The following is a 23,862-nucleotide window of genomic DNA, read 5'->3' as shown; positions in this document are numbered from 1 at the left end:
AATGAAAAGGCAAAATATACAGAGGGATTCAGGTAATATCCTTTGAATCCTACTGGCCTGGTTTCCGGTATACTGATTTTGTTTTGACAGGAAGCTGTCTCAAACACAGCATGATGAGTCATGTCAAAGCTTTTTAATAAACTGTGGGGAAAGTACAGGATGGTGAACATACGCCTGCACAGGAAGACCCACAGAATCATATTTTATAAGTGAAAGTTGCCCTTTACAATAGACTTAACCCCAAGGAGATCCCCTGTCTAAAAAGCTATATGTTTAAAACATTTTCATCTAAAAACCAGGCAGTCAAAACCCAAATCATTTAGGGAAGCAAAAACCAGAACAGCATAAAAGGATGTCACAGATAGAAGTGTGTCCTACAACCTCAGTGAGCAAGACAACTAAAAATGCTGAGTCATGATCAGGTCAGAGGCTGAGAACACATCTTCCTTTTGGGGATCACAATTTTGGCTTCCTAAATCATACTTCAAAACAGTTGAAATCCTTCACCGTTATCCTAAATTATTGACCATTTATTTGAGCTGTTGCTACCTGCTTTCATCATCTTAGGCCTCACCTGAAATATTTCAATAGAATCCACATGAAACCAAAGAGAACAGATCCAAAACTCAGAGTTGATTCTCTCTCCTTGTCAATGAACTATATGTTGCTTACAGCAAACAGAAAAAAATTTAGTGGTCTTTTTCACAGAACTACTGTAACATGTCAATTTCTTTTAAAATTATTTAGTGTGATGGGAAAGAATGTATATATATATATATTTATTTGTTAGATTTTATCTGAAATTTTCTCTAGAGAGAAGAAAGATTTCTATTAATGTTTTTAAATGTTACAAAACAAAACATAAAGAAAGAAATACAGAAATTCAACAGAGGTAGATGTGAAAGTTAAAAAAAATAGAGACAGCAGTTTAAACAGAAGACAGACTGGTCCAAAACTCAGTCTTCAAGAGTTATGATTATTTTAAAATGTGTAAGATGTTATGTTAATTCTGTAAATTATATTAATAATAATTATGGAAGATTAAATCAGAAGGAAGCCCAGAAGGTATTCAGTTCAACACACAGTAACCCAGTCACAGGTGACTTTGCCCCTGCCTAGATTCCTCCAATGCCAGAGATCCCACCACTCTGAGAGGGCATTATTTTATTCAGAATAAAAATGTCACAATGTTTTTTTTTTTTTTTAAATAAAATTGTAACCAACTTTCCTGAATTTTATCTTGTTCCACAGAACAAGGATTAACAGTTGAATTTGTTAGTACTTGTTCAGTTCCCAGCGACTTAACCTCAAACTGGATTAAGCAAAGAGAAAGTGTATTTACTTACATTTAAAAACAAAAAAAAATGTTCTGACTTCAGGTCTAGCTTAATCAGGATAAAAATCACATAGAGTTGGTGTGTATTTCTTACCTCTGTTGTTTACTCTGTTCTTCTCAAGGACTGCCTCTCTTTGGTGTTCTGTACACCCTATGTTTACACCTGCCATTCATTGATTCAACATGTATTAATTTATGCCCACCATGTACCAAGTTTAGCTACTGCTGTGAACAAAGTTGTTCAGTTTCTTAAGATTTTGCAGTTTAATGGAAAGAGACAAACTATAAGCAATTAAACAAATTGATAGCTTTATATTTGGTATTAGAATTTGGTGTTAGAAAATAAAACTTGGTAAAAGGCACAGAGTGCCAATGACAAGGGACTAGGCCTTCTTGAGAAACAACGTTCAGGGAAGCCCTCTCTCTGGCTTCAGTCAGGAAAAGGAAGAACTGCAGAGGTCTGAGAAAAGGATGTTCCCAAACTGGCAGACCAGCTACTGCAAAGACCCTAATATGTGAATGAGGTTGATGAATTCAAAGTTTAGAGGAAAGGCTGGATTGCTGAAATACAGTGAACTTGAGGGAGTGTGATGAGGAATGAGGTTAGGAAATGAGAAAGACCAAATTGTTCAAGAATGACATCCTGGACATGGCCATTGGAGAGAGAAGGCGATTTAACTGAAAAATATCTATTAATTGACACATCAGTATTAGAGTCCTAGGACCTGAAGGTAGAAGTGGACAGTGCAGAAAAACTTCTGTGATCATATAGCATAGAGTACATACTGAGGGATGTGATAAGGTACAGAGACCAAAAGGGACAATCACACACAGCTTAAGAAGGGCAGCAAGGAAGGGCCATGAGGATGGATTTAACCTAACCTAGCATATTTCCTGATTCTTTTTTTTTTTTTTTTTTTTTTTAGATTCCCCTACTTCCCAGGGATTTTCAAAATTAATAATTTTAAAAAGTACAATTGGTAGTACCTGGAACTACCCATATGAAGCAAATTATAAAGCCTTTTTTTTGGAATTATTTTTTAGCATTAGTATCCCATGACATTGATTTCAAAATAGTCACTTAAGAAATTGTAGTTGTTATATACTAGTGCTTATTAGAGTTAAGTGGACTCTTAATTTACTTAAAATGTGTTTTGATAAGGTAAAGAAACTGTGCCAAAAACAAAACAAACAAACAAAAAAAAACCCCTATTTTCTAATTAACTTATTTTTTATTTTGATACATTTTAAATTTTTTATTTTTACCCAAAACTTTATAACCCAGTGTGCTTTCAAAAGATTTGCCAGTTTCAACAGACTTCTAGCTACCCCTAAAAACAAAAATCACTGGAAAATGCATTACAATCCTAAAATAACTGAAGCAGAATAGTTTTTCAATTATGAATGGCATCAATTTCATCATTGGGATAGTTTTGCAACCTTCCAAGTTGAGTATTTGCAAGAGAACAGTTTTATTTCATTATCTTCCTCTGCCCATGTTTTTCTGACCCTTATATCATTTCCCTCTTTTCCCTTCCTCCCTTCCTTCTTTCTTCCCACCAGTTATAGGCTTTTTAAAAGTCACAACTTCTGACATATAAGCATGCAATGTCACTCACTTAAACACACACACATATACACCCACAAAATCTTCTGTAACATTTCTGTAAAATGTCAGGAGAGGAGCTGGTTTTGTGGCTCAGTGGTAAAGTGCTTGCCTAATATGTGTGAGGCACTGGGTTCGATTTTCAGCACCACATAAAAAAATTAATGAATAAATAAATAAAATAAAGTTATTGTGTCCATTCACAACTAAAAAAAATTTTTTTAATGTCAATAGATAAGAAGTTTATTTTCTTGTTTAATTTTTTTCATTATATGACTTTTTAAAACATATACTCTCATGATGCACTTAATATTCAATTTATATTAAATATTGATTTTATACACAAAGATCTCTGAGTATGCCTATTGTATTATTTTCCATAAAGTGAGATTATTTTTAGCTATATTCACTCATGTATATAGCAATGTGAAGTGACATTACTTGCACAAAATTCATTTAAGGAACCATAAAGACTGTTTTAATCCAGAGACTGTCCAAAAAGTTCTAAGATAATGAAGTTCTCCATTGTCATTAATATAGTTTCTCATTAGTGCTAATAATCAACTGAAGAACATAGTCATTCTTAATTATGGTTTTTAAACAAAGACCAGAAATCATATGACTTGATTAGTATTAAATGTGGGGGAAAAAATGTTTTCAGAAGATACACAGTGAATGTTGCAGTTCACATGGACTGTGAATTTAGGGTCTGCTTAATATGATCAGAGGAATTTGCAAGCACTTATCTTTTATCTCATATATCATGTAGATTGAGAACATAGAAACACGATACCCATATAAAATATAGAATGACTCCTTCATCTTATGAAATAGGGAACAACATTAAAACCCTTATTTTAATTGAAAATATGTTTAAAATTTTGCTTTATTAAAATAAGAATTTGGCTCATTAAGGGAAGGAATGTTTCTAAATATCAAGAGTAGGTAGGAATTTCCCTAAACCTGAATCATGTATGTAAGGTTGCCATGGGAACAATGTGCCCCTTTCCCAGTCCTGAACCTTCTTATAGATAATATAATTGGATGCATCTTAGAATCACATTTTCCCCACCTTGTGAGCTGCAGGACTTCAAATTGCATTTTTCCACAGCTTTTGGCAATTGCACTTCCAACAATGGACTGGCTAATCCCATTGGGTGACTCTTTGCGAACCCAAGTTTAAGAAATTTCCTTTATTATTTTGATTTTTCAAAGGAATAAAGGTGAGATCTCTAAATTTAAAGGAAATAAAGACCAAAATTTCATTTTTCAGCCTTCATATTAACAAAATAATATGTAGGAAAATACGTATACTCAAAAACATTGAAAAACTTATTTCTCCCCCAATTATTTCCCAATACCAAAAATGACTAATTGTGTTATATATTTTTTAAAACCACAAATTGTCTGTTATTAAAGCTCTGTTGCAGTGTTTTGCAAAACCATTACCAGCATTGGGTCTGTAGGAGACTCATTTAAACTGGACCTTTCAAGAGCCAAGGAATCTTGTTCCTTCTAGTTTATTATATAATTTGAGCTGTTATGTTTGTTGTGCAATTTTGATGACTTTTGGCAGTGTAGATATTTCATAAATGGGAGAAAAAGAAATTGAGACCAGAAATAGAAAGGATGAAATGCTGCAAAAATTCTTGTCTTGTGGTATTTCCAGTAGCACTTAAAATAACATAAGAAAAAAATACTGTTGTGAAGTATGTTTAAAAAAGCATTATGACAGCAACAGGAATGTCCTTAAATAGGTACAGATTTGTGTTCTATACTTCTCTATGCAACTCTTTTGAGGATCAAAGTTTCATTTTAAGTCAGTGGGAGTTCAATATTTAGGCCAACCCTATATGAGTATAGGGCAAGACAAGAATTTTGGGTCAAATGATGGAATTTTTAGTGCCAATTTTCATGCAAATAGTGCTGTCATTTATCTAAAATATAATGATGGTTCTGATCCAATTTTAAGGGAAAGTCTGGATAATTTTGGTTTGGTTTGGTTTTTCTTGTCTTTTTTCATTAGTATTCATGGAGTTATGCTGAGCTAGAATTCTGACCTATTACATCTGGAATTATAGTTTGAGGACCTGCAACAAAATAAGTGAAGGACAGATCAGTTCTATAAGATGGATCAGATTAAAAGCATTCCTTTATCAAATGAATTTTAAGTATCTGGCCCTTACTATGCTCCCAACAAATTGTTTATGAGATTAAATATGTGTGTCATAACAACTCGATAATATGAAGTGAACCCTAGTTATCACTGCTTTTGATTTAGTTTTCACCATATATGTCTTAACAAAGTTACATGTATTAATATAAGATGACTTAAGATAATGTGTCTGTATAAGAATTTTAGTTTTAAAAAATCAGTAACATATTTTTCATCTATTGTAAGGTAAACTTTTGGGGCTTTTGTGTAACCATATTACTTTCTAGAATATGGGACATGTAAAATGAAGTCTGAGAATTAAATTAGACAAAAAGAAATATTCAAATATGTTTTTAAAAATATTCTTTCAAAAATGTTCTTAAGCCCATTTAAGAAACAAGACTCACTTCAAACACACAGTTAATAATATTTAATTTGTTCTGAATGAGATATCTTCTGCTTAAAATAAAATGATATGTTTCTTCACTGATTTATACAATTTTTAGAAAATCATGTAATGAACCTCATCCGTGGATGGGGTTTCTAGAGGCACTTTCAGAAGATGTCAAAATGTTTATTAAAATTTCTTTAGTATACCTTTAGAGCTGGACACAATGGTAGAACAGAAAAAGGTTAATGACACTCTGAACAATGTAAGGGGGAAGGCAGCCAAAAAATTGAAATGCTGTGGGCTAAGTCCATTCAGTAGTAGTATGGAAGAAGCACATACCCTGAGAAGAAATAGGAGAATGGGAGGATAAAGACATGGCTTTCCAAAGACATGAAGTTTAGAACAGTCTTGAGGGACAGCTGTGCTGAGGCACATAGGTATAAGGGATAGGGATATGGATTTGGGCTTAATTTTGAAGAATGAAGTATGGTAGAAAGTGATGCATCTATAGAACTTTGTGAGTGAAGTCAAGAGTGATGAAAATGTAAAGATGACAATGTCTTAAAGTCGTGGTCTAATTTCCTTACCATGACCTTCTGCAATCTAGTTCCACCTATCTCACTAACCTAATTTATTATGTCTGCTTTTCTCCCATGTCCTAGAAATTTATTTTCCCATTCAATCACTTTCTAATATGTCATGATTTTTTTCACTTCTTTCTGCTGCTCTTGGTGCCACTGTACCTCTCTAGAGTGCTGTGACCCTCATAATTTCATTTCCCCATCTGGTCTGGCAAGTGCTGAATAATCTCTCTCTCACCCATCACTCCTATAAAGAACTGGTTGTTCTGTAACATGTAACCCCACTGCACAAACATATGTTCTAGAAGCATATCAGTGAAGGCTTATAATACTTTGGTCCACTTGTCTTCCTTTATTGATTGGATGTCCCTTGAGGGCAGGGAGGGATCATATCTTATTCATCCTTAGCACCGAGCACAGTACTTGGCCTGTAATCACTGCTGTGCTTCTTTTAGAAAAATGAGTAATCAAAGGTCAGTGGCTCACATCATTGGAGGATAATCTCTATGCAGCAGGAGAAAAATATGTTTGTACCTAGGAAAAATAAAATAATATTACTGTACTATGTAGAGAGGCCTGTACCCACTGAAAGATTATAGAACCTAAAAATTATTTACCCTATTAGAGTTTGTTAGACACAATGGATTTAGGAAATATTCCAATCATTGGAGAAATATTATCTGCAGTGAAGCATGCATTACTTACCAGACTCTATTGATCTGAATGAAGTACTCACTGTTTGACTCTATCCTGATTCTGATTGTAGATTGGCTTTTTCAGGTATCTTGAAATTAGGAAAAACATGCCTTAAAATACTCAGCAATGTTTGGGTCAAGTTTTAATTAATTAATTGGCATTTTATCTTATACATTAGTCTAATGAGTTTATTTACAATAAATCCATATTTGAGTGACTGGCCTTTCTTACATTTGCTGTAAAATTAAGTGGATGCTGAAATGAAAGGCAAAGGCTTGTACTAGTATTTTCCAGTTTTGTTATATTGTTTAATTGATAGTCCAAATAAAATTTTAGAAAAGAATACTTTGTCCCCCCCACTCTTGATAATCTTTAAAAGATTGTCTTTCTCTGCTTCTCTTTTATGCCAAATAATTCAGCTCGAAGTTGGGAGAAAAATACCTCCTCCATATACAGACTTATTTATTTGCGTTATGTATGTGTATATATTTTATATATGTATATGTATTTATATGCATAATATATATTTCATCCAAAGCTGGAAAAATAGGGAACACAGATTTGTTCTACTTGTCCAAAACAGCATGCAAAATAAGATAAAAATCTAAGGCATATATACTCATTCTTTCTCCTTACTTCATTCTAAATGGTGTGATCAAAAAAATCTTCTGTTTTCCATGTCATTATGGTTGCTTTATAAAATCTTTTATACTATCCAGACTATGAAATGTATTATTCTGGTAATGTTATGGGCTGGGAAAAATTAAACATGAGTCATTACAGCTGAGTTTTACTACACATTAATTATTTTAATTGACTATTTCTTAAATGAATATCTGATAAATCAATCTTGCAATTCCTCATGCTTCATGACATGCTCAACTCAATACAGACACTTAGGAATCATTATGCTGTGAGAGCTTTAATACAAATTCAAGATCATCATAATTAAAATCAAACTCTTACCTGATGCTCAGTTCTAAGCCTTTTCATTTTTTATTTGAATTTTCTTTGGCCTATAGCTTGGATTTAATATTATAACATTGATAGGCAGAAGAAATAATCAAGCTAAACATCCTCAATATATTGGGAAAAATATTTTGTCTCCAGGGTATGACATAAAAACTGGCTTTAATTGACTGACATTCTTTATAAATAGTGACCACCTCTTAGAATTCCTTAAAGATATCCTTCCCTCCTGGTCGCTGCCATGAAGACAAAGAATGCCTTAATGACTCCATTGAGGTTATCATTAAATAAAGGAGATTTACAGGCTTCAGCTATAAATCACTATGAAATGGCCTGTGGGTGACCTTTGACACAACTCATTTGAAGTAAACTTGGATGGATTCATAACCTTTGGTCAAGCCAGTAGGTGGGCTAAAGGTCTCCTCCATCCTGTCCTTCATTTCTTATAGGATTGGTTCCTCTCTAATTGACTAGAAATGATTTAGTTGTATGTAAATGACCATGTGTTTTATGTTGAGACAAAACATGTCCATTAAAATCGTTAAGTGTTAAGGATGTTTGTAGTGTTTACTTGAAATACTTATTGCAAGTAAATATTTATTTTTTATATAAACCTTAGGTTTTTGTAAAACCTTTTTTATATGAATACATTTGGAATTGAATTACAACTACTTTGTAAAATATTTCATGATCTGTTATCATAAAATTTTGCCAGTGTCCAGACCAATATTAACCAAACTGAGCACATACTCCTTATCATATGGGGGTATAAAATTTCTTCAGAATTATGAAAAAATTACATGTTTTCAGTTGTTATTCTGATTTTTCAAAGAACTTGTGGACTAATGATCCTTTCCCCCTTTTGGCAATTTGACTTAGTAAAGATATGACTATTGACAAATCTTTAAATGTCTCTAACCTCTATTTCTTTATCTGGGAAATGGGGTTGATGATATCACAAACTCTTGCTGTGCAAGTAAAATAAGAACAAATATTAAAGTTGCTTTATAATTTGTAAATTAATTTAAATATTAGGGAATAAAGTAAATAGTATTAGGAAATCACTGCAAGAGAACAACTGTATAATTATTTAAAATTTTAACTATAGAACTCATTGAATAGTTGTAAGTTTTTTAATTTTTGTTACTCCCATAAATATTTATATAACAAACTGTGTTAGACTATACACATTTATTTCTTCTTTTGAAACTAACTCTCTTCATGACAAAATTGTGTTAAAAACTTTTTGTAATTTGGGAAAGGGAGAAGTTCTTGGTAAAAATAGCATAATTCCTGCATTCAATGAGACATATACTGTCACTTTTATTTGCTTCCTAATAAGTTAATAATAAGATAGGGAAAAAAATCAATCATAATTGGAAAATAATTGTTTTTGATGATTATGTTTTGGAAAGTAAATTAATCTTTTAAGTCACTTTTTTTTGGTGTTGGGGGTTGAACTTATGGTCTCACACATACTAAATACATGTTCAATCAGTGATCTACATTTCTAGTCCCTTTTTAATAAAAAATAATTTCTAATAAAATCACTAATATTTTAAATCCCAAAGAGCAAATGTTGTAGCAATCAATGTTCCAACAATTCATGTCTTAACATATAATTATATTTTCAGACTCTTCCAAAAGAGTGGCCGGAGGAACCACGGAATAAAGAAATTATATCTTTATCAAATGTTCTAAGAATTACATTTAAATTAAACAGCTAAAATCCAAAATCCAAACCCAGGTCCTGGACTAGTAAATCAGTTACATTAGTGATAAAGAATTCATTCCAAACAATTCAAAAATAATGAAACACAAAAAATTTTGTTTCGTTTTCAAAAGCACTTCTTTTATAACATTATTTTAGATTACTCACAATGTTTCTTTAACTATTGAAATTCCTAGCAATTTATATTGCCCTAAAATGTCCTGGCATTTAGTGTCTACATACTGCTTTACCTGCTGGAGTACACATTTATTCTCTTCTGCAACCTGTGATTCCATTAAGAGTAATGCTAAAAGATTCTTCTGAAACATATTAAAAAATTAATTTACCACACGAATAAAATGTTTTTTCCAGGGAAGATTGCACAACTCTTTCAATTCTGTGTTTGGAAAGAAAAACTCATTAATACTGTTTTTAACCTGAAGAATGACAAATTAGTGTGTGTTAAACCAGGGGAGGTGGGAGAAGGGTTTTGCATTTATTTTTACTTTTCTTGGGATGTTTTACCTTTATTGTTCATTGACTCTCTCTTTTTCTATGTCTACAATAACTGGAGTGAAAAGAGTTTGGAGGTACTAACCTAGCAAAATTTCAAGATAGATTAATAGAAAACCTGTCGCTAAGGAGTTGCTGACAATGGTTTCGTTAGGTGACATCTCTGAGTAGAAAGCAATGAGTCCCAGAGACGTCAATCCTTCAGCTGCAAGGGGAAAACAAGGAGATAAGGGATCAAAGTTCTGAAGACTGGGAAGAACTATAAAATTTAAGCAGTGAGAAAAATTCATTTGAAAAGATTGAAATGTTAGAGGGGTACGTTTTGGTGCGCATATGCTCCTATTTCGTTATCCACAGATCAAAATGACATTTGCTTAGTATTCATTACTTGCATGGTATGTAGATATAAACAACTGCTAAATATTTTAATAAAAAATAATAGAAAAACTTAGACTGTATAGGGACTGATTTATTAATCTTATTTATCTAACTAATGTTTAGTAGTTAATTTTTTTTTAATTCAAGGCATATGTAAATAAGTTAATATGCTGATTACATACCCTCAAGAAAGTTGTACTGTAAAGGGTCCAAGTCCTCAGAACATTAATGATGATTCCTTTAAACAGAAAAGTTTTCTGAAACTTTTTGAAATCTGATCATTTTGTCATCAACAATCCCAGAAAACAACTTTTCTGGAAATAACAAACACAAGAAAAGAAATAGAAATGTGATCATTACAGTCAGTAGTACTATGTGCTGTCTTAGACTTCCCTAACTTCTTGCCTTGTGTCTTCAAATCTTTTATTCACCCCTATCTGTATGTAGTCCCATCCTTCTCTAAGGGTCTGTGCCTTAGACAACCTGGCACTCATTCATGTCTCCCAAATATACAACAAAACATCAGTAGCTGTCATGAACTGTCAGGGATCCAGAAAAACATAAGCCCTAAGAGAACCTAAATATTTTTTGAAAAGGAGTTTTGGAGCCTTCTGGAAATCTTTTGAACATTTGATTTCGTTTTGTTTCAAGATCATCAATGTTCCCTTAACATTTTCATGGTATATTTTTTTTTCCTGAATGATAGGCTATTCATACTTCCATGTGATATTTTTACCTCTTTTTGATATGAATCCAGTAGATCAGCATGCCATTAATTTGTTTCGACAATGTTTGCATTGTTCTGCTGTCTGTTTGATGTCAATTCCTTTTGTAGATTCAGTGGAGATACTGGTGTGCTCATTTCATATATTCAGGTACAAGTAGGGGATGCATCCCCAACACAGAGAGAGAGAGCAGTGGAGTTTGATCAGTGTGACTTTGATTTCTTAGAGTTTACTTTGTAAAGCTGTATTGCTCTATGACCTTCTTTTGTTTGTTTGTGTGAATCCATTCCATCATTTGATAATTTTCTAGTCCTTGTCTCCTTTTCTGGCATATATTTTCAAAAGGAACTAACAGTAAGGTAATAGTGACAAATGATTTGTAATTATTAATTTGAGGACTGATGGGATGCTCCAAAAACACATTATATTTCTTATACACAGAGTGACCAAATCTAACTTCTTTAAAGTGTTTTTTTAAAGCTTTTGGATATTTACATTTAGAGGTTAATGAGAAGAACTGGTGTGGTTATTAACATCAGTTCTTACTGCTCTGCTCTAGACTTCTTTTTAGCTTCTTGATTGAAGAACTGTTATTCATTTAAAAAGATAATAGCAATCATCCAGATGTAATATATACCATAAGGACAAAAATACCATCATTATTGATTTTAAAGTTCTCTCAGGATCAGAGGTTGGAGTCTAAAACACCATACATTTTGTACCGGTTCATGTCATAACTGTTTTCATTTAGTCTTATTTTTGACTCATATTCCTCTCATTCTTCCTCTTTTCAAAGATAGAAAAATTTACTCTGCAGAATTCCTGAGTGACTTTTCATCTGATACTCTGGGCTAAAGGACTACTCATACTTCATATGATATCCTTCTAAGTAAATATATGAAAACTATTTATATAGTATATTTTTGGAACATTTTAGAAATAAAAAGTGTGGGTTAGAGAATAATCTAAAATTAAAGTCTGAAAAGCTAAATTGGAAATGTTAAAAGGAAGGGAGGAATACATTCAAAGAGAAGGAAGGAAAATGTAAAATGGAATGCACCTGGCTCTACAGAGGATTATAAAGAAAGCTGAGGGGTTATAACAAATCACACTGCTTAAGTGTCCTCACAACCAGGCAGCTGGCTTTCCCCAGAGCTTTGGTTCTCAACTAGGGGTAACTGTCCCCTGGGACACATTGGCAATATCTTGGTATTGTGACTTGGTCAGGGGTTCTATAAGCATCCCTGGGAGAGTCCAGGGATGCTGATAAGCATCCTAGCAGAGGAAAGTCACTCAAAATAAAGAAATATTCAGCCTTTTAGTGTTGAGGTTGATCAAGTGATCCATCAAACAGGAAGATAGATGTCTTTTATGTATATTTTTAATCAACTTTTTTGTACTGGAGATTGAACTCAGGGGCACTTAATCACTGAACCACATCCCCAGCCCTTTTTTTTTTTTTGTATTTGTGTTGGTCTCACTGAGTTGCTTAGCACCTCTCCATTGCTGAGGCTAGCTTTGAACTCTCAGTCCTTCTGCCTCAGTCTCCCAAGCTGCTGGGATTATAGGCATATGCCACCATGCTCATCTGTGAATGTCTTTTATGACCTAGCCTCAGAAGTCAAGTCTGCCATTTCTGCAATATCCTGTTGGTTATATAGATCAACTCTATTCATAGTGGGAGAATTCTACACAGGGGTTTAAATACCAGAAGGCAAGAACTATGGGGGCTAACTTGGGTGGGTATCACAGAAGGACTGTGGAAAGATAGCATTATTTGGATGAGGGTATTTCAGAGCCTTGTTTTTCTAAAATTAAAAAATGAATGTGAAATATGATACTCCAGAACTTTATTCATTCCTGTGTTAGGTTTAATATATATATACATATATATATATATATGTATACACACACACATATATTATATAATATATTATTATATATTTATATTAAATATTATATAGTATTATATTATATATTATATGTTTATTTAATATATTTATATATATGTATGTGTATGTGTAATTTACAGGATTGAGGCATTAACAAAATCAGAAAACAAAGAAAATATTAACATAGTAGCAGAGAGGAACAGAGGGCATTTTAAACAGTCAATTAAATAATGAATACTATTTGAATACCTTTACATTAATTATGGACCAATGATTCAAATGTAAAAAAAAAGTGGAATTAGCAGATTGAAGCAAATGTCCCACAATCAACACTACCAGCATCTGCTTTTAAGAGAGACAAGTATACATAAAGCAAAAGTGTAAAATGACAAAATAAGGAAGCCAGATGAGAAACTGGAACATAGTACCCTGAGCTAAATAACTTAAGACTTGCATTTAAATGAAGATCAGTTTTAACGGTAGCATCACAGCAAAAACATACCTGTCAAAAAATTCCTGGAGCTCTATCCACCTGGATAAAAAGGCATTTAGCAATTTGTAAGTCTGAAAGTAAGCATCAGATCATGAAAAGAGGACTTGATTTTTAGGAACCCACTTATCAAGTATGGAGTTGGATCAGACACAAATTAGTAGGATTCCTCATTTGTCAGGGACTACAGAAATAATTTTGAGTTTCAACTTTCTTTATATTCTTTTGATTGACTCTCACAGATACGTGCAAACCCTTTCTCCTCCATCTCCCTCATGAAGGAAAGAGGAGCAGGTACATGCCAATCTTGTTGCAGGTCCTCATGCTATTTGTTTTGTTTCTTCTCCTCTAATAAAACTTCTACTGAACTGTAGAAGAACAATGCCTTGTTGGCTGGGAGGGGTGAAAGGGGCTCCCACAGTGGACAATCTGGGTAGAACAAAGGATGAATGTGAGCACAGGTAGGGGAGAGAGGCACAGCAGCAGCGCACATTCATGATTCAGTCTGTCATGTAACTTCCCTACTTAATATAATAAGATTATTTCATCAGAGAGGATAATAGCCACAGCTTGATTAATTGTGCAACATGTTTCATGAATGTCTTTACTCTTCTCCATATGTTATGATTGCTACTTACTTCACATGAGTATTTATGATAAATATGGGAACAATCGTACTTTTTAAACCATGCAGATGTTTCTGAAATGTGTGTGTGTGTGTGTGTGTGTGTGTATTTGTTCCAATCACTGTATGGCTATTAAATAATTGAAGTATTTTTATAAAAGAGACATTATGTTGAATGTATAGACAGTCTTTGAGGAGTTCAATTCCACATACATGTATATTTACAGTCTAAATAAAAAGTGAATGCACCTCTTTGCTTCTTTATGACTCACCACAAAAATCCAATGCCTCAAAGTCACATGTCTAGTCATTGAATCGCATTTTTCTAGTGTTTAGCATATAATAGCCATTAATAAATAGTTGAGATACCATTCAGTAAATGATGAATGAATAGATGGATGGTTGATTAAGTAAGTTTATATATTCTTGTCTGTTGTCATTGGAATGATATAAATTTAACTGCCAAGTAAATGTTTGATTTTTCAATAATTAATTAATATAGGTAAATATTGAATGAAGTAGAATTTCGAGATAACTGATATGACATGAACCAAACCAGCAGCTGGATAATAAAGAATAAAGATGTAAATAAAGTTGAAATTTTTATTCTGAAGCGTATAATCATTTGCACATCATCAGTGGGGCACACTATGGTCCCACAACCCAGTTATGGGTGTATTTCCATGTTGTGAAGAATAAGGATAAAAATAAGAAGTTAGTAAGTGCCTGTAGGTACTGGTATCCCTAATTCTATTTCTCTGATAAAACTCCCTAACAAAGAAATGAAATATTAAGTAATACACAGAGAGAAAAATAACCCTCCAGGATTTTGAAGAATGCCTATTCTTTAATAAATTATGTTTGATTTTCCTAAGTCATTTGATCTTTGAGTAAGCTAAAATTATGAATATTATACAGTTATGTTAACCTAATGTGTTTTCTAAAATAACTTATTTGAAAGTCATCTGAATAAAATGTGTTTTACTTTTATACAGTTCTTTTACAGTGTTTATGTGGAATAATCCATGAGTCCATGATACAATTGGAATTTCTTTAGTACATCAAAGGTTACGTAATTGTGTCACACTCTTTTCTTTATGTGTTTTATTTATTCATCTGTGTGGGGGATTGTCATTGGCTGAGATACAAATTAATTAGAGCCTCCACAATATTTCTTCTCCTGTGGCCACAAGCTCCTGTTGAGTGAAATGTCACATTCATACAAGTCATGATACCTATGAGAAAATGGAAAAAGCATAACTCTATGTTTATTTGGTTTTCATTTGCTCTACATTTCATCTTAGGTAAGATTAGCCAGTAGTTTATTAGAAGTTATATTTGCAAATTAGTTTCTAAAATATGTATTTAGAGATACAAAGATTTTTTTTGTACCATGTATGGTGTGCATGAACCCTTGGGATTTTTCTCAAAGAATAGACTAATCAAACAACCTTTTAGTAATACCAAAGGAAAATTTTAATTCTGTAGGGTATAGAAAATAGAGAACACAAAAAGTCACCAAAAAGTAGTCAATAGTTTGTGCCTTAACTGTTTAACCAAGGTGTAAAATAGTAAATGTGCGCATTAGTTCATTTTAACATATGTGTCTTAGCCTTGATATGATTTGTTACCTGATAGAACAGGTCTGAATTAGAATTAGGTCTGAATTTCAGAAGTTATGTTCCATCAGTGTCTTTTTAAATTTAGGACTAAATTCATCATATGAATTAAAAGAATTTTGTATGTTTAGTCCAAACCTGGATTTCACTAGAACTTTCTGTACTTTAGTTTCCTTCATGAGATCATTAATTAATTAATAATATTGAAGATTAAATGAATGATTTAGAATATTTATAATGAAATCTGTAAATATAAATAATAGCCTTCTGGTTAAAACATGTTTAGCTTACATTTTTCAATTTAAATAATTTATACTTATCACACAGAAATCTGAAGTTATTCAACACACGTGTATGAAGATACAAACATCACTTTATATATAAATGAAATATGCTATTTTCAAAAGTTTCACTTGGCAACCTCATTTAATAATTGGGCAAGTAATTAAAAGGAAATTGCTTTATTCAGTGCCTGATGATATACCAGATAGAAATGCTTTTTCCAGTGCTTTCCTGACCTTGAAATTTACTTATATTCTTTCTTATTATGTAAATTATTTACTTGTATTTTTAAATCTGTGTTTTATTTGTAGGAGTAGGGGTTAATCATGCTAAGTTTTCAAATTCCTCTATTATGTAAAACAACAAAGTAGAAAAATTTGTATCTTCGGTGTTCATTGCTTATGTTCACAACTATGAAAATGCATGCCATAAATAGTCCATGTCCCTTTTATAATTAAGGTTCTTTAAATTTTCATCTAGTCAAGTGAAATATAATTAATAGAAAGCGGAAAAGTGTAATTTTTGTATTCTTCATGAATAATAGGCATTGGGTATAGTATCTCTGCAGTAAATTATTAAAGAACCAAATTGTGAAATAATATCATATACTGAGTCAAAATTATTTATACAGTTACCATTATAAGGATCAAGCATATGAGTTCTTATTAAAATATACAATTAGCCCCATCACACGATGGGAAAGAATAAAAGGGCAATTTTGAACGACATTTATATCAACTTTGGAACTGTCAACCTCTATTATGTCCTTGGGGCCCTGCACTTTTTGGCTTTCAGACATCTGTGCTGCCTTGAGTAAAGAATATTAAGCATTCCAGTGGGTCTCTTGCTTTAATAAATGCTTTGAATACTCATCTTTCAGCATGAACATACAATAGTTCTTAGTGCTTAAAGCTAAGACATGTGGCATTTCACCCCTCAGCCTCCACGTCTCCATCACCTTCATCAACAGCACCACTCCCTGTGTGTATACACTCACACTCTATTTCTCCTCTACTCATAAATCCCCCCATTCCAACTCTGAGAATACATTCTTTCCTCTTACTTTTCTGCACAGTCAAGTGAAACAGCTACCTTTAAATTCTTGAAGCATTCCTCAAAACTTTTCCAGAAGTTGTCCATCCTGTCAAAAAGTTGCTAGTTCACACGGAGGGTAGCAAACAGGTACAATTTGTGGTAGGGCAGAGTGGCTGGAATATTTCCAGTTGCATACTGATTAGTCAGTGAAGTCCCTGTGTGGCAATCTGAATATTTAAACCTAATGAAGATCTGGATTCTAATTCTGATTGCTCCACAGAATCTCAGTAGCATTTGCTTTATTGTGCATATCAATGTCTCCAGGTTTTATTATTAGCATAGATGTCCCAATCAAATTTTAAAGATTGAGGTACTATTACATATTTTAATTGTTACTTCCTTATATGGAGGAAGGTTTTAAAAAGGTTTTGAAACCTAATAAAACTTTTTTTTTTTTTTTTTTTTTGGCGGTACTGGGGATCGAACTCAGGGCCTTGTGCTTGCAAAGCAAGTACTCTACCAGCTGAGCTATCTCCCCAGCCCAAAACTTTTTTAATAGTCTCCCTATATAAGCCAGTTGCTCTCAAACTTCAGTGTGCATCAGAATGACCTGGGAATGCTAATTCACACACAGGTTATTGGGACCCACCCCTTATTTTACTTCTTATCAAGATTCTATGAATAAATATAAATTTGGTATAATGGTCAGTCATTTATTTTGTATTTCACATGACACTAGATTGCCAACTCAGTTATCTCATGAATTTTTCAAATCACTACTATTTTCTCTTAAACAACAAAAAAGAAGTTTCAAGAGCAGTTTCTCCTAGTCTGTTCATGAGTTTCCTAAGTGTTCCTAACAAAAGAATTTTAAAAAAACCCTAATAATAAACTTAAATATGTAAACTTGAAATAGATATCATTTTATACCAAGGACTTGTTTTTTGTTGTTATTGTTGTTGGTACTGAATTGAACCCAAGGAAGCTTTACCACTGAACTACCTGCCCAGACCTTTTTATTCTTTATTTTTTCCTTTGAGACAGGGTCTTGCTCAGTGACTGAGGGTTTCAATAAGATGCTGAGGCTCAACTTGAAGTGGTTCTCCTGCTTCAACCTCCTGAGATACTGGGATTATAGGCATGTGTCACCATACCTGGCTCCATTTTACCATTTTTTGTAAAATAATTTATTTCAGTGTTTTTTTTGGTAAATATGTACATAAGATTTTTGTATATGTTAATTAAAATGTCTCCATGTCACCTAATTACCCTTTTGATTAAAAATTATTCTTTAATTATCCTGCTATTAGTAAATATTTTATGTTCTTAACTCAAGAAATAGTAACTAAATGGAAGCTAAATTTTTATTCTACCATAATACCAATGTAAACTTGGATGTAATATAAACAACCATATACAAATAAGTGGCACAATATTCCTATTTTACAGCACAGAAAAGGAATAAAACAACTTTCTCTGTAATGATAAGAAAGTGATGTGATAATGATATTATCTGATCCTTATATACTGCAATAGAAATTTTGGTGATATTGTATTCATAAATTTCATGTATGAAATTACCTAAGGACTAAATAGAAAGGCCTTAAATAGAGTTTTAACTATTCAGGCATAGAAAAATTGGAAATCACCAACCATGCTGAATGGACCTCATCTTAGTCTTCATGCCACAGGTAGCATGCTCTAAAGTATCAAGAAAAAAATCTGGGTTTCAAAAGCATGCTGTTACATGTTTAGACCAGTGTCACATGTAAATAAATACTGTGTATTTGAATAATGTTAATTATGTTTATTTTCCTTTTTAAATAAAATCCAGAAGTGTTTCTGAGAAACCTAGGGGAAGTGATCATTTTCTAAGAAAGGTAGAAAATTTTCCTCTATTTTGTAATTAATTTGGAGAGCAGTGCTGATGAGAGCTGCACAACCATTTAAGTCATCCATCCGTCACAGATGTTCTAGGTACTCTGCCCAAGCACCAGGGTACAAAGGTGCTTAAGATTCAAACCCTGTTGTTTGGAGGTTTAAGAAAAACAGAAACAAAAAAATCACCTACCCATATCATAATTTTATAAGAACTGTAATGTCTCTCAATAAATATGAATAGTATAAAGAATAACAAGATTATTTCTTACAGGTTACATCAAGTATGTGCCTTCAGTGCACAGTGGAGGTCATGTGTCCTTTCCCTTATACAACAGGGGCTTTGTAATATGTAGTTGAAAGTGGCATTGTGTTGACAGCTAACCAAACACTCTAATGTTCAGATTGAATGTTAAGATCAGTGATTGGTAGAGTAATTTGATGGGAAATGACAGGCTGTATACCTGTGTTTTTCTAGACATTTTTGATCAGCCTTTCCTTATCACAGCTCATGTTCTAATAATCATTGCAGGATGAAGTGGCACAGCCACTGAACCTATCAGCTAAACCCAAGACCTCTGATGGCAAATCACCCACATCACCCACCTCTCCCCATATGCCAGCTCTGAGAATAAACAGTGGGGCAGGCCCCCTCAAAGCCTCTGTCCCAGCAGCATTAGCTAGTCCTTCAGCCAGAGTTAGCACAATAGGTAAGTTCTGTTTCTTTTGTTCTTGCTGATTTTCTGTTTGTAGCAATTGATTGAAATCATCTTTAATGGCATATCACTCATACCCTGTGCATGGCTTGAACTCAATAGTAGACTTTCATTTTAAAGAACCACACAGGTCTGCTTTAAACATGCAAGTGTAATTTCTAACTGTAGTTCAAGTATAATGTCCCCTTGAAATCAAATTGTACTCGCTATATTTATGTATGTAACTTATGTCTGCAATTTTATTAAAAAGAGACCTAAATGACTAATCATAGTAAGCAGTGACTCCAGAATGCTGTTGTTAGATGACTTGCCTTTTCCATCACCGAAATTTATTTCCATTTTTTGTGATGTATACAAAGTATATATAATGATGAAATGCATTCTACCTGGATCGGCAATCAACCATTATTATGTGAAGTTAATTCCATTCCATTCTGCTTAAAAATCCTGATTGAACACACCAAAATATTATAGTGATGCCTTCACTTCTTTGTAAGTGTAATTTCAGTAGAGTAAATAAACATTAAGGAATGCTTCCATAATCTGACAAAAATTACAAGGATCTTTATTTTGTTATTATAAAGTAGAATGTTAATACTCAATCCAGCACACTTTTGTTGATATGTTTATTACATCATCTTATTATGAGGAGGCTAGCACAGACTGGCCCTCCAGTAGCCAGCTCATGGTTTAGGTGGGGAAGAGTCACCTGTCCTATAGTACAAGTCAGGTATAGTAAGTGCTACTCTGCAGTGGCAATCCTATGTTTGGAGGACTGTTGGATTCTCATTGAGAAGTGTCAAGAAAGACCAAATTGAAGATATCATAATTGAATCTGACTTTTGAGGAGAAGCTGTATTTGTAGGCTTTCTAGGTGCTAGAAAAATAATACTACACATTTCTAAGAAATGCACCAATTTGACTATGGAATAAATATGTGGTAGAAAATGATGAAAGCCAAAGCTGAAAGCCTCAGATTCAATACTTTGCTAAGAAATTTTGACTTTTTCTATAGGCAGCAATGTAATCAGAATTTTATGAAGAGTACTGGCAATAGTAAGATAACTGAAATCAAGAAAACCATTGTTTTAGGATAGGATGAGAAGGCTACAAGACAGAAATAGACAATGATAAAGCAAAGGACAAAACAGATTGAAGAGTTAGTAGTGTCATAACATATTAACCATCAATATATCTGGAGAGGTTCCAGTTGAAGACAGAAGACTCTAGGATTTTGAATTGTTTTAAATAAAATGGTTTTTGCCTTATTATGAAAGAGAAGACCAAAATGGGACAAAGTTTTGGGGAATACATATAAAAATTTAATATATTTGGAATTTGAAACAAGGAACCATTTAAGTATTGATGTCAAGAGGTAACTGTGAATATAAAACTACTATGTAAATAAGGTGCTAACATTTTACATATGGAAATCATTCCTTGAAGCCAGGAGAGAAAATAAGTTCACCAGAAAAGAGTATGTCTGGTAAGAAGAAAAAGCAGGTGAAGAATCATTGGTGCTATCTAGTGAATTCATTTTCTATTGCTGCTTTAAATAAAGCTAAAACGTAACCCCTTAAAACAACCATTATTTACAATCTCACTGTTTCTAAGGGTCAACTCTTAGTTAATTCTAGCTTAGACTGTGTCATATAATTACAGTTAGGATGTTGGCCAGAACTGTAGTCATCTGTGGCCTTTACTGGGGATGGATATCCTTGGTCAAGATGCCTCGGTTTCATGGCTATTATCTGGAGACCAAAGTTCTTTGCCACACGGGTCTGTCCCTAGGGCTGCTCCTAGAGTACAGATAATCTTCTCAGGCGAATCATTCAAGAGAGAATACACAAAGAGAAAGCTGCAGTGCCTTTTATGACCTAGTCTCCAAAGTTGCACACAGTAAATTTTGCTTGATTCTGCTCATTATAAGAGAATTACTAAGTCTAGCCCAACTTAAAGCAAGGGAAATTAGCCTCATACTTTTGAAGGAGACAGTATCATATTTTAAAATCATCACACTTTTTAGATAGAAAACTAATGAAGAGTGTGTTAGAGGATGAATGAAGATAGAGCAACACATGCTGACTTGGAGAATTAAAAGTTTCAAAGAAGTTGGGTTATTTAATGGTGGTACATTTTTTAGGACAGTTAAAGATCATGAAGAAAAAAAAAAAACCTCACAATTTATCTGGAGTTCACAGATGGTTAGGGTCTGACAAAGAAATTTTAGTAGAATGGTTTGAACAAACTTCCAATTATGTAGCTTTGAAGAATATGAGAAAGTGCAGTTGACAATACATACTCATCTTTCATAAATTTCGTGCTGAAAGTGATCACAGTTGAGGAAGCTGAGCAGAAAAGATTTTAGAATAGGAATATGTTCCTTTCGAAGGAGAAAGAAGAAGAGTCATGAGAGAGATATAAATATGAAAGAGTGCAAGGGTGACCACATCACAAGGAGAAGAGATGATGAAAAGATTAGTCTTGGAAAGAAGAACTCCATTTTTTTTTTGTCTGAAACTAAAGGAAATGAAGATAAAAATGGTCAAGTTTCAGAGAAATTGTGAGCTAGACAGAGAAAAGGCTGCAGGATTTATAAATGTTTTAATCCCCACAAAGTAAAATTCAAGATTATTTGTTTAGAGGAATTCAGTCTGGTACAGTGGGCAGCAGTGAGAAGAGAAGCAATGAAAAAGGAATTTTTGAGAAGTTTGAAAGCACTTTGGAATGCACACATGCATTTTCACCATTATGGTCTAACTCTTGGTTACTCTTCTCAGCATCCTTTAGCTAGTGGTAGAAAGATCAGATTTACTTTTATGTTCTGAGTATGTAAAAGAAAAATATTTTACTTGGCAAGAATGATTCACTTGCATAATATACATGAAGGCTCATAAATATCACAGTGTTGATATATGAGCTATTTTTGTAATGTTACTAGAACTCAAATATTTAACTAATAGAATAACTAATGTATATGCATTTTATCATATATGGATTATTTTTTTTACTTCAGCATTCTCAAGAATTAATTATGACAAAGTATTTTCTGAAGGCAGGAATGTATCTAATGACATTTATCATATGACTTTCTCCACTTCTAAAACATCTCTTATTTTCTTCTTGAAAAGTCCCTTCATCACATACCCATCCCTCACATTTTCCAAGGGTTTGAGGCCACTACAATTTACTTTCTCTTTTCAACAAATGCAGATGTTGAAAGCTGAAACCATAATGAGTAATAATGTAGTTGGATAAAAGCTGTAAGGATTAATGGTGTTGTAAAGGTCACTTCTGAAAGAAGAATTAATGTGTTATGCCATTAATAAACCATGGAAAGCTATGGACCAAAAGATAACTTAAGTTATCATTAATGATATGGGGCTCTTTGCTATATATCTATTAGCTGCAAATATAGAAAGTGACTTTTTGAAGTTGGTGACCAATATTACAGTGTATTCTATAAGAATGCTTTTGATTGGTATGCAAATGATAAGCAGCTCCAAAGAAAGGGGAATCCTTAAAAGGCATGAACGTGAATGATGGATAATTTTAGAATCTTTTGACCAGATGTTAGCTTTCCCTCATAAGCCCTTTCTGCCTATGGCATTTATTTGTATAACACTTTTAACTTTTTTCCAAAGTTTTTTCATCTATTTTCTTACTGCAGCTATTCTAAAATTATGAACCCTTAACTGGATAGAATACCTATCCATATCATCTGGTCAAAGTTGTCATTCTACTGATAAGGAACAGAGAACTAAAAGGGCTAAGTGCCTAATCAATCATTCAGAGTGAGTTCCTTTCAAAATGTGAACTGTCTTACAATTCTGCTTATTATCCGTTTTAATGTTGTTTTGTTTCGGCACTGGAGATTGAACCCAGAGCCTCACACATGCCAAGCATGTGCTGCACCACTGAGCTCCACCCCAGCCCCCTTTGTTTTACTTTTAAGGATGCAAATAACAAACTAGTGACAGGTCTACATATGCTGCTGTTGGAGACTGAGGGCTTATGAGCAGCCATAGTCCCTGGTTGGTGTTCTTTCTTTCCAGTTGTTGCCAATTAGTGGCCTCTCTGATTTAGATGCTCTCTTACTCAGTTATCCTTTCACTTGTACTTTCAAGTGAGAATTAAATGCTTTCTCTGTTTCATACATTTTGCAAACTCTGGAGTACAAGCAGGTAAAATCCCTGAACTGAGGTTTTAGGTGCCTGCAGTCTGTAACCCAGTAGACCTTGTAACATGTTATAATGTGTTACCC

At 33.2% G+C, this 23,862-nt stretch overlaps 1 protein-coding gene across 12 annotated transcripts in view; it reads left to right on the top strand.

The window, feature by feature from the left end:
- Sox5 (SRY-box transcription factor 5) overlaps nucleotides 1–23,862 on the top strand; it is a 943,363-nt gene that overhangs the window by 885,178 nt on the left and 34,323 nt on the right. For all 12 annotated transcript variants that reach the window (XM_047549529.1, XM_047549528.1, XM_047549526.1 and 9 more), the window contains one exon: nucleotides 19,415–19,592. In XM_047549529.1, coding sequence (XP_047405485.1) covers nucleotides 19,415–19,592 — 178 coding nt within the window. The remainder of the gene's footprint in view (nucleotides 1–19,414; nucleotides 19,593–23,862) is intronic.

Source organism: Sciurus carolinensis, chromosome 4, assembly GCF_902686445.1.
Source record: "Sciurus carolinensis chromosome 4, mSciCar1.2, whole genome shotgun sequence".
Lineage (NCBI taxonomy): Eukaryota > Metazoa > Chordata > Mammalia > Rodentia > Sciuridae > Sciurus > Sciurus carolinensis.
Note: the sequence above shows the minus strand (reverse complement) of the source record. Positions and strands in the feature narration are given on the sequence as shown.